Consider the following 12,884-nt stretch of genomic DNA (forward strand, 5'->3'; position numbering starts at 1 on the left):
TAGAATTTCTGATCTCTTTGCTGCGTAGTGAGGTCTTGGCCTCCAGGTTTTGCTGGTGGTGTATTGTTTATCTTTAAGCCGATTCTAATTGCGCCATGCTTGAGAAATACCCCTTTGACTCAGCCCCTTCAGTACTTTCCCTTGGTTATCTAGCATTGAAATCTGAAGTAAGTTACTTGAGTTCTTTGGATTTTATTATCTTGAGCTAGAAAACTAAAGAGATGGACTGGATGACTTTTGCTTTTAATTAAAAAAATAATACCTACTTATGTTTACAGCCCCTTGTTTATGTTTTTCTGTGACATATTTTAGTAATGGGAAGATCATTGTTTTCTCAGCGTCTTCATGTTGTCTCTCACTTGTATCTCTCTTCATTTTGCGTAATGATTCCGCCAGCAGTGCGGGCTAGGCAGGATCAGTCCCCGGGTCTGGAAGATACCCTGGAGGAGAGTGCGGCAACCCGCTCCAGTATTCTTGCCTGGAGAATCCCATGGACAGAGGAGCCTGGAAGGCTGTCTAGTCCGTGGGGTCACAGAGTTGGACACGACTGAAGTGACTGAGCACATAGTAACGCTTTAATAGATGCCTTATTTTACCTGACTATAGTCATTCACTGTATAGATTTCAGCAAAACTGAACCCAGTGATAGCTCTCCAGGAGGGTTATTTGTTAGTTAATTCTGTAAATTATTTGACTGCATACCATGCACAAGGCAGACCTTATCTCATGTAACATAATTTCCATCAAGAGAAGTGACTTTCAAACATGGGTACTGTTAGGTAGAAATTTCCCCATGTCTAAAGCATTTTATTTTAGAAAAGAGTGTTTGGGGGTGGGGGGATGGTGGAGATTGCCAACCATTGAAAAGGCCTGTAGTGTTAAGACGGTGAATGTTAATGCTGTCCCTTCAAATCAGGAAATACCAATAGTAATAGCTTCAATTTATTTAGTGCTTGCTTGTGAGCAGGTAAGCACAGTAACTGTGTGAAGTATAATGATTTACAGGTAAGGAAGCTGACTTAGAAAAGACTTAGAAAGGGTTAGGTAACTTAATCAGATTACAGGTGGATGGAAATTGGCCAACCGTGGATTTGAAGCTAGCTCGTTTGACTGCAGATCTGAGCTCTCAACTACTGCTTCCCACATAAAGGGGTGCCACTCCCCTTCATTTATTCCTGAGCTTACTCAGATAAATCACCTCTCTAATTCAACTGAATTTCAGTGACTTGTTGGAATTAAACTGAGATAGTAAATGAGAAATTTTCTAGGTCAGTGCCTGCTGCTGCTGGTAAGTTGGTTTAGTTGTGTCCGACTCTGTGCGACCCCATAGACGGCAGCCCACCAGGCTCCTCTGTCCCTGGGATTCTCCAGGAAGAACACTAGAGGGGTTGCCATTTCCTTCTCCAGGTCAGTGCCTAATACATAATAATAATCTCTCAATGGGCTTCCCGTGTGGCTTAGCTGGTAAAGAACCCACTTGCATTGAGGGAGACCTGGGTTCAAGTCTGGGTTGGGAAGATCCCCTGGAAAAGGGATAAACTACCCACTTCAGTATTCTGGCCTGAAGAATTCCATGGACTGTATAGTCCACGGGTTCGCAAAGAGTCAGACACAACTGAGCGACTTCCACTTTCCACTTGCCAATCTCTCGATAACATAAGTCTCCCAGGATGTCTTCTTGAGTATACCAGTATCTCACTAGTTTTAATTTTTGCCTTTAAGCTTTGGTTGGAATTAAATTGCTCTCTGATTTCTCCTCCTGTTATCTAATGGATGCCAGCCTTTTCAACCAGGGATTAGAGAGAGAATTATACCCTTTAAAAAAATGAGTGACTATTTTTCCATTTCTCCTAAAGTTGGTAATACTATTCTAAATGCAGAGAAGAGAAGTTAATTATATATAGTGATTACCTTAGTGCGTTAAGTCTTAATTTTCTCTTGGGATCTCTTTTTAAAAGGTTATAGAATGCATTTAATGGTTCTGCGAGAAGACTTTAGACCAGATAATTTGAAGTACTAGTTTGTCAGTATTAGTCATAGGAATTATTAGAATGTGGAACTGAGATAACCATGTTCAATCAGACAACACCATAGAATGCATCTCAACAGGAAAGGAACTATATATGTAACAAACTCTTCATGTAATAAGCAACCACTGCGGGGACCAGTTTTTATATAAGAACACAGGCTTAGCTTTCTGACTTAGTGCACAGTCTTGGAGGGGAAGGATTTTGCTTTAGAGTGTTGCGTTTCATCAAAGACTGTTCATTTCTAGGAAATGGCAGTTAAAATGCATTTGCATTTTTAGTGTTCCTTGTTCCCCCTTTTTTCCCAGGGAGTCACATTATTTATAAACAAATTTGAATAATGATAGATTTATTCTAACATCCTTAAAAATTAAGCACCAGGTATAAGCATAACTGCAGATGGTGACTGCAGCCATGAAATTAAACGATACTTACTCCTTGGAAGGAAAGTTATGACCAACCTAGACAGCATATTCAAAAGCAGAGACATTACTTTGCCAACAAAGGTCCATCTAGGAGAAGGCAGTGGCACCCCACTCCAGTACTCTTGTCTGGAAAATCCCGTAGACAGAGGAGCCTGATAGGCTGCAGTCCATGGGGTTGCTAAGAGTCGGACACGACTGAGCGACTTCACTTTGACTTTTCACTTTCGTGCATTGGAGAAGGAAATGGCAACCCACTCCAGTGTTCTTGCCTGGAGAATCTCAGGGACGGGGGAGCCTGGTGGGCTGCCGTCTATGGGATCACAGAGTCGGACACGACTGAAATGACTTAGCAGCAGCAGCAGCAGCAGCAGTCAAAGCTATGGTTTTTCCAGTAGTCGTGTATAGATGTGAGAGCAGGGCTATAAAGAAAGCTGAGCACTGAAGAACTGATGCTTTTGAACTGTGGTGTTGGAGAAGACACTTGAGAGTCCCTTGGATTTCAAGGAGATCAAACCAGTCAATCATAAAAGAAATCAGTCTTGAATATTCATTGGAAGGACTGATGCTGAGGCTGAAACTCCAATACTTTGGCCACCTGATGCAAAAAACTGACTCCTTGGCAAAGACCCTGATGCTGGGAAAGATTGAAGGCAGGAGAGGAAGGGGATGACAGAGGATGAGACGGTTGGATGGCATCACTGACTCAATGGACATGAGTTTGAGTAAGCTCTGGAGTGATGGATAGGGAAGCCTGGCGTGCTGCAGTCCATGGGGTCACAAAGAGTCAGACATGACTGAGCGACTGAACTGATAAATTGCTCTTGGCAAATCAGTGAAAATTGAGATTTGTATATATTTTCCATGCTTTTGGCCTTATATATACTGACTAGGTGCATGGAATTCTTTCTCAATTCTACTTTTAGCGTTTAGGTTGCTCATAACCTGGCTTCAGTAAATTCATGTATACTTCAGATGAGTAAGATGAGTTCTTAGGCCTTAAACGTCCCTTTATTAGAAATTAAAACAAAGATTTGATTGATATTACTAAATTATAAGGCTAAATTGGGTTTTTCTGTTTTCACAAGTTGGGGCTATTGTTTAAATTATTGTAAAGTTAGAATGAGTTTATTATTTTTCTGAAACAGAAAGACTTCATTGGTTTGATAAGATGGAATTTTATATTTTTTTCTTTTTAGGTTGACTATTGCATTTTTCGCACTCTCTGGGCTGGATATGTTGGACTCCTTAGATGTGGTGAACAAGGATGATATAATAGAGTGGATTTACTCCCTGCAGGTCCTTCCCACAGAAGACAGTGAGTGAGTTTTTAGCATTTTATTTTTAGTGTGACTAGCTGCACCTAGCGTAACACGTGTGTTGGACTCGGAAATCTTCGTGCATTCACAAACCATTATCATATTGGGTTGGCTGAAAAGTTCGTTCGGGTTTTTCGTAACATCTTACAGAAAAACACGAACAAACTTTTCGGCCAACCCAGTATTTTATTCGTCTGCGTTTTCCTTGTAATGCGACACTCCCTTTCTGTTTGAGCAAGGTGCTGGCCAAGGTAGGCATCGTGCCTTGGGAGACTGCTCTGAGGTTGAGCGGGGATTCGCAGTTGTGCGCCATGCTGCTGTGCACGTCCACCCTGACAGCTGCTGCTTGACGACTTGTATCCACGTTTATGTTTGATCAGTTTTGTAGCATTCACTCTGGTTTTCATTCTCAGCCATTCTTTTTGTCTCTTCACTGAAAAACTCCTTGCCATCAAAAAGTTTCATTCCGGCCTCTTAACCATTTTTCCCGCTTATGTTCCATTAGTGTTTCTTTAATGGTTTCTTAGAACTCTTGGTTATACTTCAGTCATTTTTATGGTTCTTAAAACTTTATATATTTTGATCAATTAAATAAATTCTCAGAATTCATAAATTACTGATCAGTTAAATACACATAAGTTTTATAAACTCTGTTGTTAACTCCATTAAGTTTAAAATACCAAATATTGATTTAACTTATAAATGTTAGAAATTCTAACATTGAGTTGAATTAGATCAAGCCCAAATAAACTCCCAGAAAGTCATGTACTTCTTATGTGTGATCACTGCTTACCTTTCTTTTATGAGTCAGCATTTATAATTTAATGATATGGTTCATTCGTTGGAGTAATCTCACCCAGGTAAGCGTTGGGGAAATAATAAACCAAAGCTTTATTTAGAAAGAAAGAGCTTTGATCTATTAGCAGATACCATTGGACATAGTGTGAGCTTTCTATTTTATTATTCTTGAAGTTTGTAGTATTTGTTTATAATTTTAAAAAGTCTTTGCCTATTAATGAATTCTTGTTAAAAAATGGTTAGGCAGTTTTGGATCTTTCAGAATTCTAATATAAAATTAATCATTTTTCACCAAAGACTTGAAACAGCATATGTGATATACTGATGAGTAGTTATAGATTCCAACATGTTGCTGAGTAGTATTTATTGAATGTTCTGCTAAGAATACTCTGCTAAACTTGAACAGAAAGACTGTTGAAAATTATGAGATATGGTTCTCTTCTCTAGGAGCTTGTGGCTGAGGTAAGGTTAAGTTCTAGTCACCTGCAAAATGGAAGTAATTTGTATTTCCTTTTCAGTCAGAATTTTTTTTTTCACTAGTCTGAGTGAAAGTCTGGAATTTTTTAAAAAGTTAGATATTAATATTAAACAGATGTAGTTTTGTTACAGATTATGTGTAATTTCTGTTTACTAACAATGCATGTCCTAATTATAAATTGTTGTTTCCTAAGTATATTTCACATAGCACAGATAGGAAATTATACACTGTGGTATATAGCAAAGCTATTCTATAAGAAGTTTTTGCTAAAATATATTACTTTTAGACATTACTTATGATACTCATTTCCTTGGAATAAAATAGCTATGGTCCCTCTAGAAATGTAGGAAACCCGTGCTATAGGTTACAATTATCAGAACACTAGTCATTTTTTTCATTGTGCTTCCTACTTTCTTTTGTATTTTTATCTGCCTTTAAGGACAGTTTGCTGGGTTCATGATTGAGCTAATTAATACCATATTCGTTTTGAAGGCTTCTTGCTTTTGTCATTATTTGATCTTCTGTTGCAAGAGCCTTGCCAATTGTCATCTGAAACTGTCACGTTATCCCTGATAATTGTGTTAGCTGTGCACTCACTAGAGGGACCAAAATGAGAGAGGTGGAAAATAACAAGTGTTGATGAGAATGTTGCACAACTGTAACTACTATTTTATAGCTACTGTTTGGCAGTATATACTAACACCAAACAAATGTACATTCTGTGACCGTAATTCTACTCCCTAGTATATACCCAGCCAGAAATGAAAAAGTGTATTCTCCAAAAGATATGTACTAGAATGGTCATTCATAGCAGTGTTTTTCACAGGAGCCCAGAGTAGGAATCTGCAAACTACCCAACATTGGTGTTGTAGATCAGTGATGTACTGGAATGCACACACTGGGTCACTGTACAGTAATGGGAAAGGACAATTTAGACCTACATACAAAAATTTGGATGAATGTCACACACATATTTTGTGATAAATATATAGTATATTATTCTCTTAATACAAAGTAAAAATGTCAGTAAAGCCAATGTGAGCCTTTGGGGAGTGCCAAGAAGGAAGCAGGACGGGCTTCTTGGGTGCTGGTCATGTACTTTTTCCTGAGCAGAAAGCTGGTTCTACAGGTAAGTTTACTTTGAAGAAGTTCATTAAGCTGTTTATTATACTTTGATGAAAGTTAAAAATTTTTTGAATTTGGGTGTATTTACCATCTCTTTTGAGATCATTCAGAATTCTCTTTCCCATTGTACTTTCAACTCCATGTACTTCATAGATTGAAGCCTATTGCTAATTTTTTACTTTTTCAGTCATTGCTGCTGAACTGTTGCTTAAACTATTTTTGCTTGTGTCTGAATTGTAGGCTTCTGGAGGGCAGTGAATGAACCTGTCTTAGATTTTTTCCTCTTTTCATGTGTACTGCCTCGTTGTGTATCAGCAGTTGTTGGACTGTAAATTACTTATACCTTTTCCTATTTTTTTTCTTTTCTGTATTTTCACATGTAGCCTACAGCATCCTCTGGCTCCTCAAATATTTTCACATTTGTAGGGCATTTGCAAGCTGAATAGAATGCTTTCTGTAACTCCTAACTCTATATTTGTCCTACTTTCTGATATCACATAAAATCCTAGGGGACTTAAAAATCTTAAAAGTGTTAAACAGAACCCAGAGACCATAAAAGAAAAATTTGGCAGATTTGATTAAATAAATATTTTTAAATGTGACATAGGGAAAGATAAAGCTGGATAAATAACAGACTTGGAGGAAATTGGGCCACTGTATATACTAGACAAAATATTAATATCAAAACTGTAAGAAGTTGTTAAAAGATTGAGGAAAAGATGGCACATTGCCATTTAGAAAATGGCAAAATTTGTGAATAGATACTCCACAAAAGAAGTACATATAGTCATTAAATACATGAAAAGAGGATCGACTGATATTAGAAATTAGGGAGATGCAGTAGAAACAAGAATATTAACATTATTTTTTACCTAACACATCAGTTTACCAAAAAGTTTTGAAAAGTTGGTAAGAATGTGGGGAAAAGAGCACTTTAATACTCTATTGGTGGAAGTGAAAATTGTTGTAACCTTTGGAAGGGCATTTTAGGAGTGTGACTTTTTGCCCTCACCTATCCTTGTGTGTGTTGTATCTAGTTAAATCATGGTCCCCCAAAGGCATATGCACCCAGAACCTCAGAGGGTGACTACATTTGGAAGGAGGGTCTTGGCAAGCATAATTGGGGTAAGGATCTCAAGAAGAGTGACTGGTGTCCTTCAGAGAGAACGGAAGGGAGGTACTTCACGGAGGACAGGCCATGTGAAGACAGACGCAGAGCTCAGGGGTGGGTCCGCGTGGTAAAGAGCATCAGGAATGCCCACCAGAAACTCAGAGTGGGTATACACTGGGCTTTCCCTCAGAGTCCTTGGAAGGAGCCAACCTGCTAACAACTTGATTTTGAACTCCTGGGCTCTACAGCTACGAGAGAATACATTTCTGTTGTTTAAAGCCGCCAGGTTAGTGGTTAAGTTGTTGCTAACCTCAGGAACCTAGTACATGTGCACAGAACTCTGTAGAGGGATGTGTTGGCATTGTTTGTTACAGCAATAGGTCAGAAACAGGAAGTATCCACCCAAAGTGAAACAGTTAAATAAGCTGTAGGCCAGTAAAGAGTACTGCCCCGTGGTAAGGTGATTGAGGTAGATCTGTATGTGTGCTTACATGAAACTGTTCATCAGATGCAGTTAAATGGTAAATACCAACGTGTACAGGGGTGTTTTGTTTTAACAATCTATTAACATCAGTGTATAGGAAAAGCTCCACAAGCATGCATAGACAGCCTTTGTAGAGGGGGAAGTAGATGAGAACAGAGGTAGGGGATGGCTGGATAAGGTACTTTAGTTTTATTCTATATTTCTGCGTTGTTTGAATGCTGACAATAAGTATTCTGTATTTTAAAAATTTAAGTTAAAAAATCTTTATCTCAGCCTCTCTTCAAAACACAACGCAAATAAAAACTAAGCCAATTTATATGATTATACACAAATATTGACATTTTGCTACTGGCAAGAACAATTCAGTGCATTATTTAATATTTTGTAGTTTTCAAATACATCATCACATTGTTCTTCCCTCAGTCTGCCTTTCCCAGAAGTCGGGCAGACATTGAAAGGAAGAGTGAGTGAGAGGCCTGCCTGAAGTCACTCAGAGATGTCAGTGACAGAGTCAGACTGGAATCCCTGGCTTCTGACTCCAGGTCCCCATGCTGCTATACTGGGAAAGTATATAGTCCCTTGTGGAAACTGTCCAGTGTGGTAATTAAGTACATTGTAAATATTTAATCACAGTTATCCCCTAGGATTGTAAAGATCCCCGTGGTATCCTAGTAATAAGTGCGGTCAGACCATTGGAGGGTTGGGGCCCTTCTCATCAGTGTCAGGAAGTATTTAGGAAACACCAGGGATCAGCCTGGGTACTTCATTACCCTCTCTGACCAGGGGCAGAACCAGACAATTTTGGAGCTAGAACAAAACAAGGAATATTATAGTCCATCAGTTTACAAGTAGCTGTTAAGATCCAGAGAGCGTGTCCAGAGAGAGTAATCATTTGCCCACAGTAATATAACTAGTTAATGTTAAAAGCAGAGTTAGAATGCAGCTTCCTGTTTCTCATTTTCAGTTTTCCCTATACTGATCGCATGCACCGAGTGCTCTTTTTATCATGTGTATTTTTCTGTGAGATACGGATTTTTTCATGAGAACTCTGAGGCTGTCTTATGTGTCTAAAGGAAAATAAATCTGATATCTCTTCCTTAATAGAGCTCATAAAAATTGGAATTGTTTGGAAATGTAGATAAAGTGGTTTAATATTAAAATGTAAAATGGTCATTGATTTCAATTTTTTAGTAGACTTTCAGTGAGTTTGCTTCCTTTTTTTATTTTAAACAACATGCTGGAAATGTAAGTATAGTTTCATGTGGCTAAACTGAGCATTAAAACTTTTAGAAATTATAGAACACTTGTTTGGGAGGCAACGTAGATCAAGAATTTTATGTAAAGATAGTGTCCCGGTCCTGGGTTGGTTTACGTCCCCAGCGGCCGTTAAGTCACTTATCTGGTATGCTATGCCACAAGTCTTTTCACAGCCCACCTGCAGTTCCAAATTCTCAACTTACTGTTTTGTTGGATGAAATGCTATTAAATTTCAAATCTCTATGAAAGAAAATCCCCCACCTGCCTTCTCTTTAACTGGCCTAGGTCCTATTCTAAAACTAATCTGTGGAATTTAGGAAATAGATACAAAAATGTTTTTTAAGGTATGTAGTATGTTATTTACCTTGTGGGGATCTTTCTTGACATCCTGAAACAGGAGTCATATAAGATGTTCTTTTACTAGGAAACCTTGTGTTTCTTGAGACCTGTGAGAAGTTATTTCTATAGCCATAAAATGTAAATGTCTACTTTTACATTAAAAAAAAAAATCACCACATTCGCTTGAATGCTTTTTGCATAGTGCAATAACATAACTTTGAAAATGAAAATTAGAATGTTAAGAACATAACCAAAACAAGTTTTGGATTATATAAGCAGCACACCACCACTAGTAATGTGATATTTTAGCTCGAGTTATATTTTATTGGAAGCATTTAAATATATTTTATGTATTTTTATTTTGTCTCAATAAAATTTTCTCTTAAAAGAAGGCAAATGCATTTTCTTAAGAAAAGCAAAGTAACTCTGCTGACTAAAATAAATGTTTTTAAACTCTCATTAAAGTTTTACATTCTGTGAGTTTCTTTGCTTTTTAGAGAATATCTAAATACATTGTCTTTATGATGCTTGGCATGGCTGGAGTTTCTTTGAGTTTAGTAGTCAAATCCTAAGTTGTAAGTCAAATATGACCCAGTCATCAAGCAGAAGTCAGCTTTGTAGCTTAATACTTATCTTTGATGTGCAAGCATGCAGATAAAGGGATTGTTTTTCTTTATGGTTGATAGCTTAACATGTTTTATTCTTTAATACATCTCTCTACATACTTGGCCTTCCTTGGTGACTGAGTGGTAAAGAACCTACCTACCCCAACGCAGGAGACATGAGTTTGATCCCAGGCTCAGGAAGATTCCCTGAAGGAAGAAATGACAACCCACTCCAGTAGTCTCACATGGAGAATCCCAGGGACAGAGGAGCCTGGTGGGCTACAATCCATGGGGTTGCAAAAGAGTTGGACATGACTTGGAGACTAGACGCCTACATACTCACACATAAATACCCATAGGTATATTATAGCCATTCATATGCCCATTTTTGCTGCTGCTCCTTTTTCTTTCTGTTGACCCAGTTTAATTATTTAAGTAATCTGGGTTTTTATGATGCCTAGCTGTTTAAGCTACTTCCATATAACGAGGTAAACTTGTTTGACTTTATGGATGTATTCACCAAATCAGTGGTTCTCAATTTTGACTGTGTAATAAGGCAGGGATTATTTTTCTTTCTTATATGTATTAGTTCAGGCCCTACTCTGAGGGTTTTGATGTGGGCCGAGGTTACGACCCAAAAGCATCTACATTTTTCCAAACTAGACTTGATAATGTTCATCAGCCAAACCACATTTTATTTGCTAGTACTGAATAGGAACACTGGAGGGCGCTATCTAAAACCCTCCAAAGAAGTTTAAACTTTATCCTGAATATGCATTCAGTTGTAAATTTGGAATAAATTGCATATTTACACTTGAATAGTTATCATGAATAGGTAAGCTTCCTAGCATTATAAAAGAATTCGCAGTAGCCGACAAATGTTGACAGGAACCAGAGAGAATGGCCTGACGAACTTTTAAGATGATAATGTGTACTCCCGTTTGAAAATGGAAGAAAAGATATTTTTATTCTAAAGAAACTTTCCTTTATTAAGCCCCTACTATATATCAGCCTTGATATGAAGCTGACTTAGTGGGGGCTCCAGAAGGTTTCTTAAGGGAAGTATAAACTCAGACCTGAGACATGGAATCAGAGCTTTCTTTCATCAAAAGTAGAAATAGGATTTGATTTTCATAGAGAACTGTCAGCAGATCAGTAGCTTGAAAGGATAACTTTTAAAAAGGCAATCCAAAGGGGAAAAAGGAAAAGCTGATTGCAAAAGTTTAAGTAATAATAGTAAAACTTTTTAGGGTTCAGATAAAATATAGGACCTAGGAAAATATATCATTTAATGTTACCCCTCACCCAATTCAAGATGGATTAAAACAAATGACACTAAAAGGATAAAGGCACTCTCAGCTTGGTAAGGAAGGGCTAATTTATTTTAATTAAAAAAATACAATGTTACATCCAGTTTGGAGTATGGAAAGAGTATTAGGCAGAATTCTGAAGATGTCACCTCCTCTCCCCCATAATTCTGCTCCCTGGTTATTCAGTCCAGCACTAGTCTGGGTACTACAGATGCTGCAGATGGAGTTAAGGTTACTGATCAGCTAATCTTAAAATATGGAGGTTGTCTGTAGTTATGCATACAGTCACAGTATAAGCACATGAGCCCTTATTACAGAAGACAAAAGAGAAAAACGCGGGGAAGGAGGACGAAAGAGAGATGCTGCAGAAGGGGAAGCTAGAGAGAGTCTAAGCACCAGAAGGGTTTGGGCCCCATTGCTGTATCCTGAGATACCAGGGCCCAGATGCAGGAAATGGCAAGGGCGCCCTCTGGGAGGTAAGGGCGTGCCTGAGCTGACCTGGCAAGGGAACAGAGACCTTAGTCTTACAGCTGCACGGAGCTCGGTTCTGCCGAACAACCTTAAATGAACTCAGAGGCAGATTGTTCACCAGAACCTCCAATAAGGAGTGTAGCCCTACAACAGAAAACAGATATTTTAGCCTGGGGAGACCTACCTTGGCCTTCTGACCTTACAGAACTGTGGGACAATAAATGAGTGTTGTTTTAAGTTGCTAAGTTTGTGGTAATTTGTGATGACAACAATGACAAAGACAAAATTCAGCTTTATTCATGTCCCACAAAATATTACATTTATTCCCTTTGAAGCTTTAATGATAAGTACACTTCCTAATTATAAACAGAATACACATATATTTTTGTATCCCGCTTTTCTCTTAACTTGATTATATATATATATATATTTCTCTGTTACTGTGCAGTTTCCCCAAATCATTGCTTTTAATAGAGTAGATACATTGCTTTTCTTTGAGTAGATACAATATGTTATATATTTAACCCATTGGACTTCTGTGTCACTTCAAAATTTCTATCATCAAAATACTATCCTGAGTGTTTCTGTGCATATGATCATCTCATATTTGAAGTTACTGGAGTGGATATTCATGTGCATCGTTACCAAGTCAAAGGGTACGAGCCTTTTTATGACTCATGATGTATTAGCAAGTCTTAGCAGTTTAAAGTGAAAGTTGCTCAGTCGTGTCCGACTCTTTGTGACCACATGGACTGTCCACAGAATTCTCCAGGCCACAATACTGGAGTGGGTAGTCTTTCCCTTCTCCGGGGGATCTTCTCAACCCAGGGATCGAACCCAGGTCTCCTGCATTGCAGGCAGATTCTTTACCAGCTGAGCCACAAGGGAAGCCCTACCAATTTAAAAGTTTTTAGCAAAAGTAATAGAACCATGTTCATCAAAATCATTATCACCATTAGATAGTATTCATTTTTAAGTAATTTTTTTTGTTGTTAATGGGGGAAGATTCTTGGTGCAGAGTTTTAAATTTAGGCAAGTTGAGTTCAGTTCAGTCGCTCAGTCGTGTCCGACTCTTTGCGACCCCATGAATCGCAGCACGCCAGGCCTCCTTGTCCGTTACCAACTCCCGGAGTTCACT

General features: G+C 38.3%; 1 protein-coding gene across 1 annotated transcript in view; it reads left to right on the plus strand.

Moving 5' to 3' along the window:
- LOC120860992 (geranylgeranyl transferase type-1 subunit beta) overlaps positions 1 to 12,884 on the plus strand; it is a 54,691-nt gene that overhangs the window by 7,355 nt on the left and 34,452 nt on the right. Inside the window, exon 2 of the mRNA XM_040236700.1 lies at positions 3,649 to 3,767. Within this exon, the coding sequence (XP_040092634.1) occupies positions 3,649 to 3,767 (119 nt within the window). The remainder of the gene's footprint in view (positions 1 to 3,648; positions 3,768 to 12,884) is intronic.

Source organism: Oryx dammah, unplaced genomic scaffold (assembly GCF_014754425.2).
Source record: "Oryx dammah isolate SB20612 unplaced genomic scaffold, SCBI_Odam_1.1 HiC_scaffold_11210, whole genome shotgun sequence".
Classification (NCBI taxonomy): Eukaryota; Metazoa; Chordata; class Mammalia; order Artiodactyla; family Bovidae; genus Oryx; species Oryx dammah.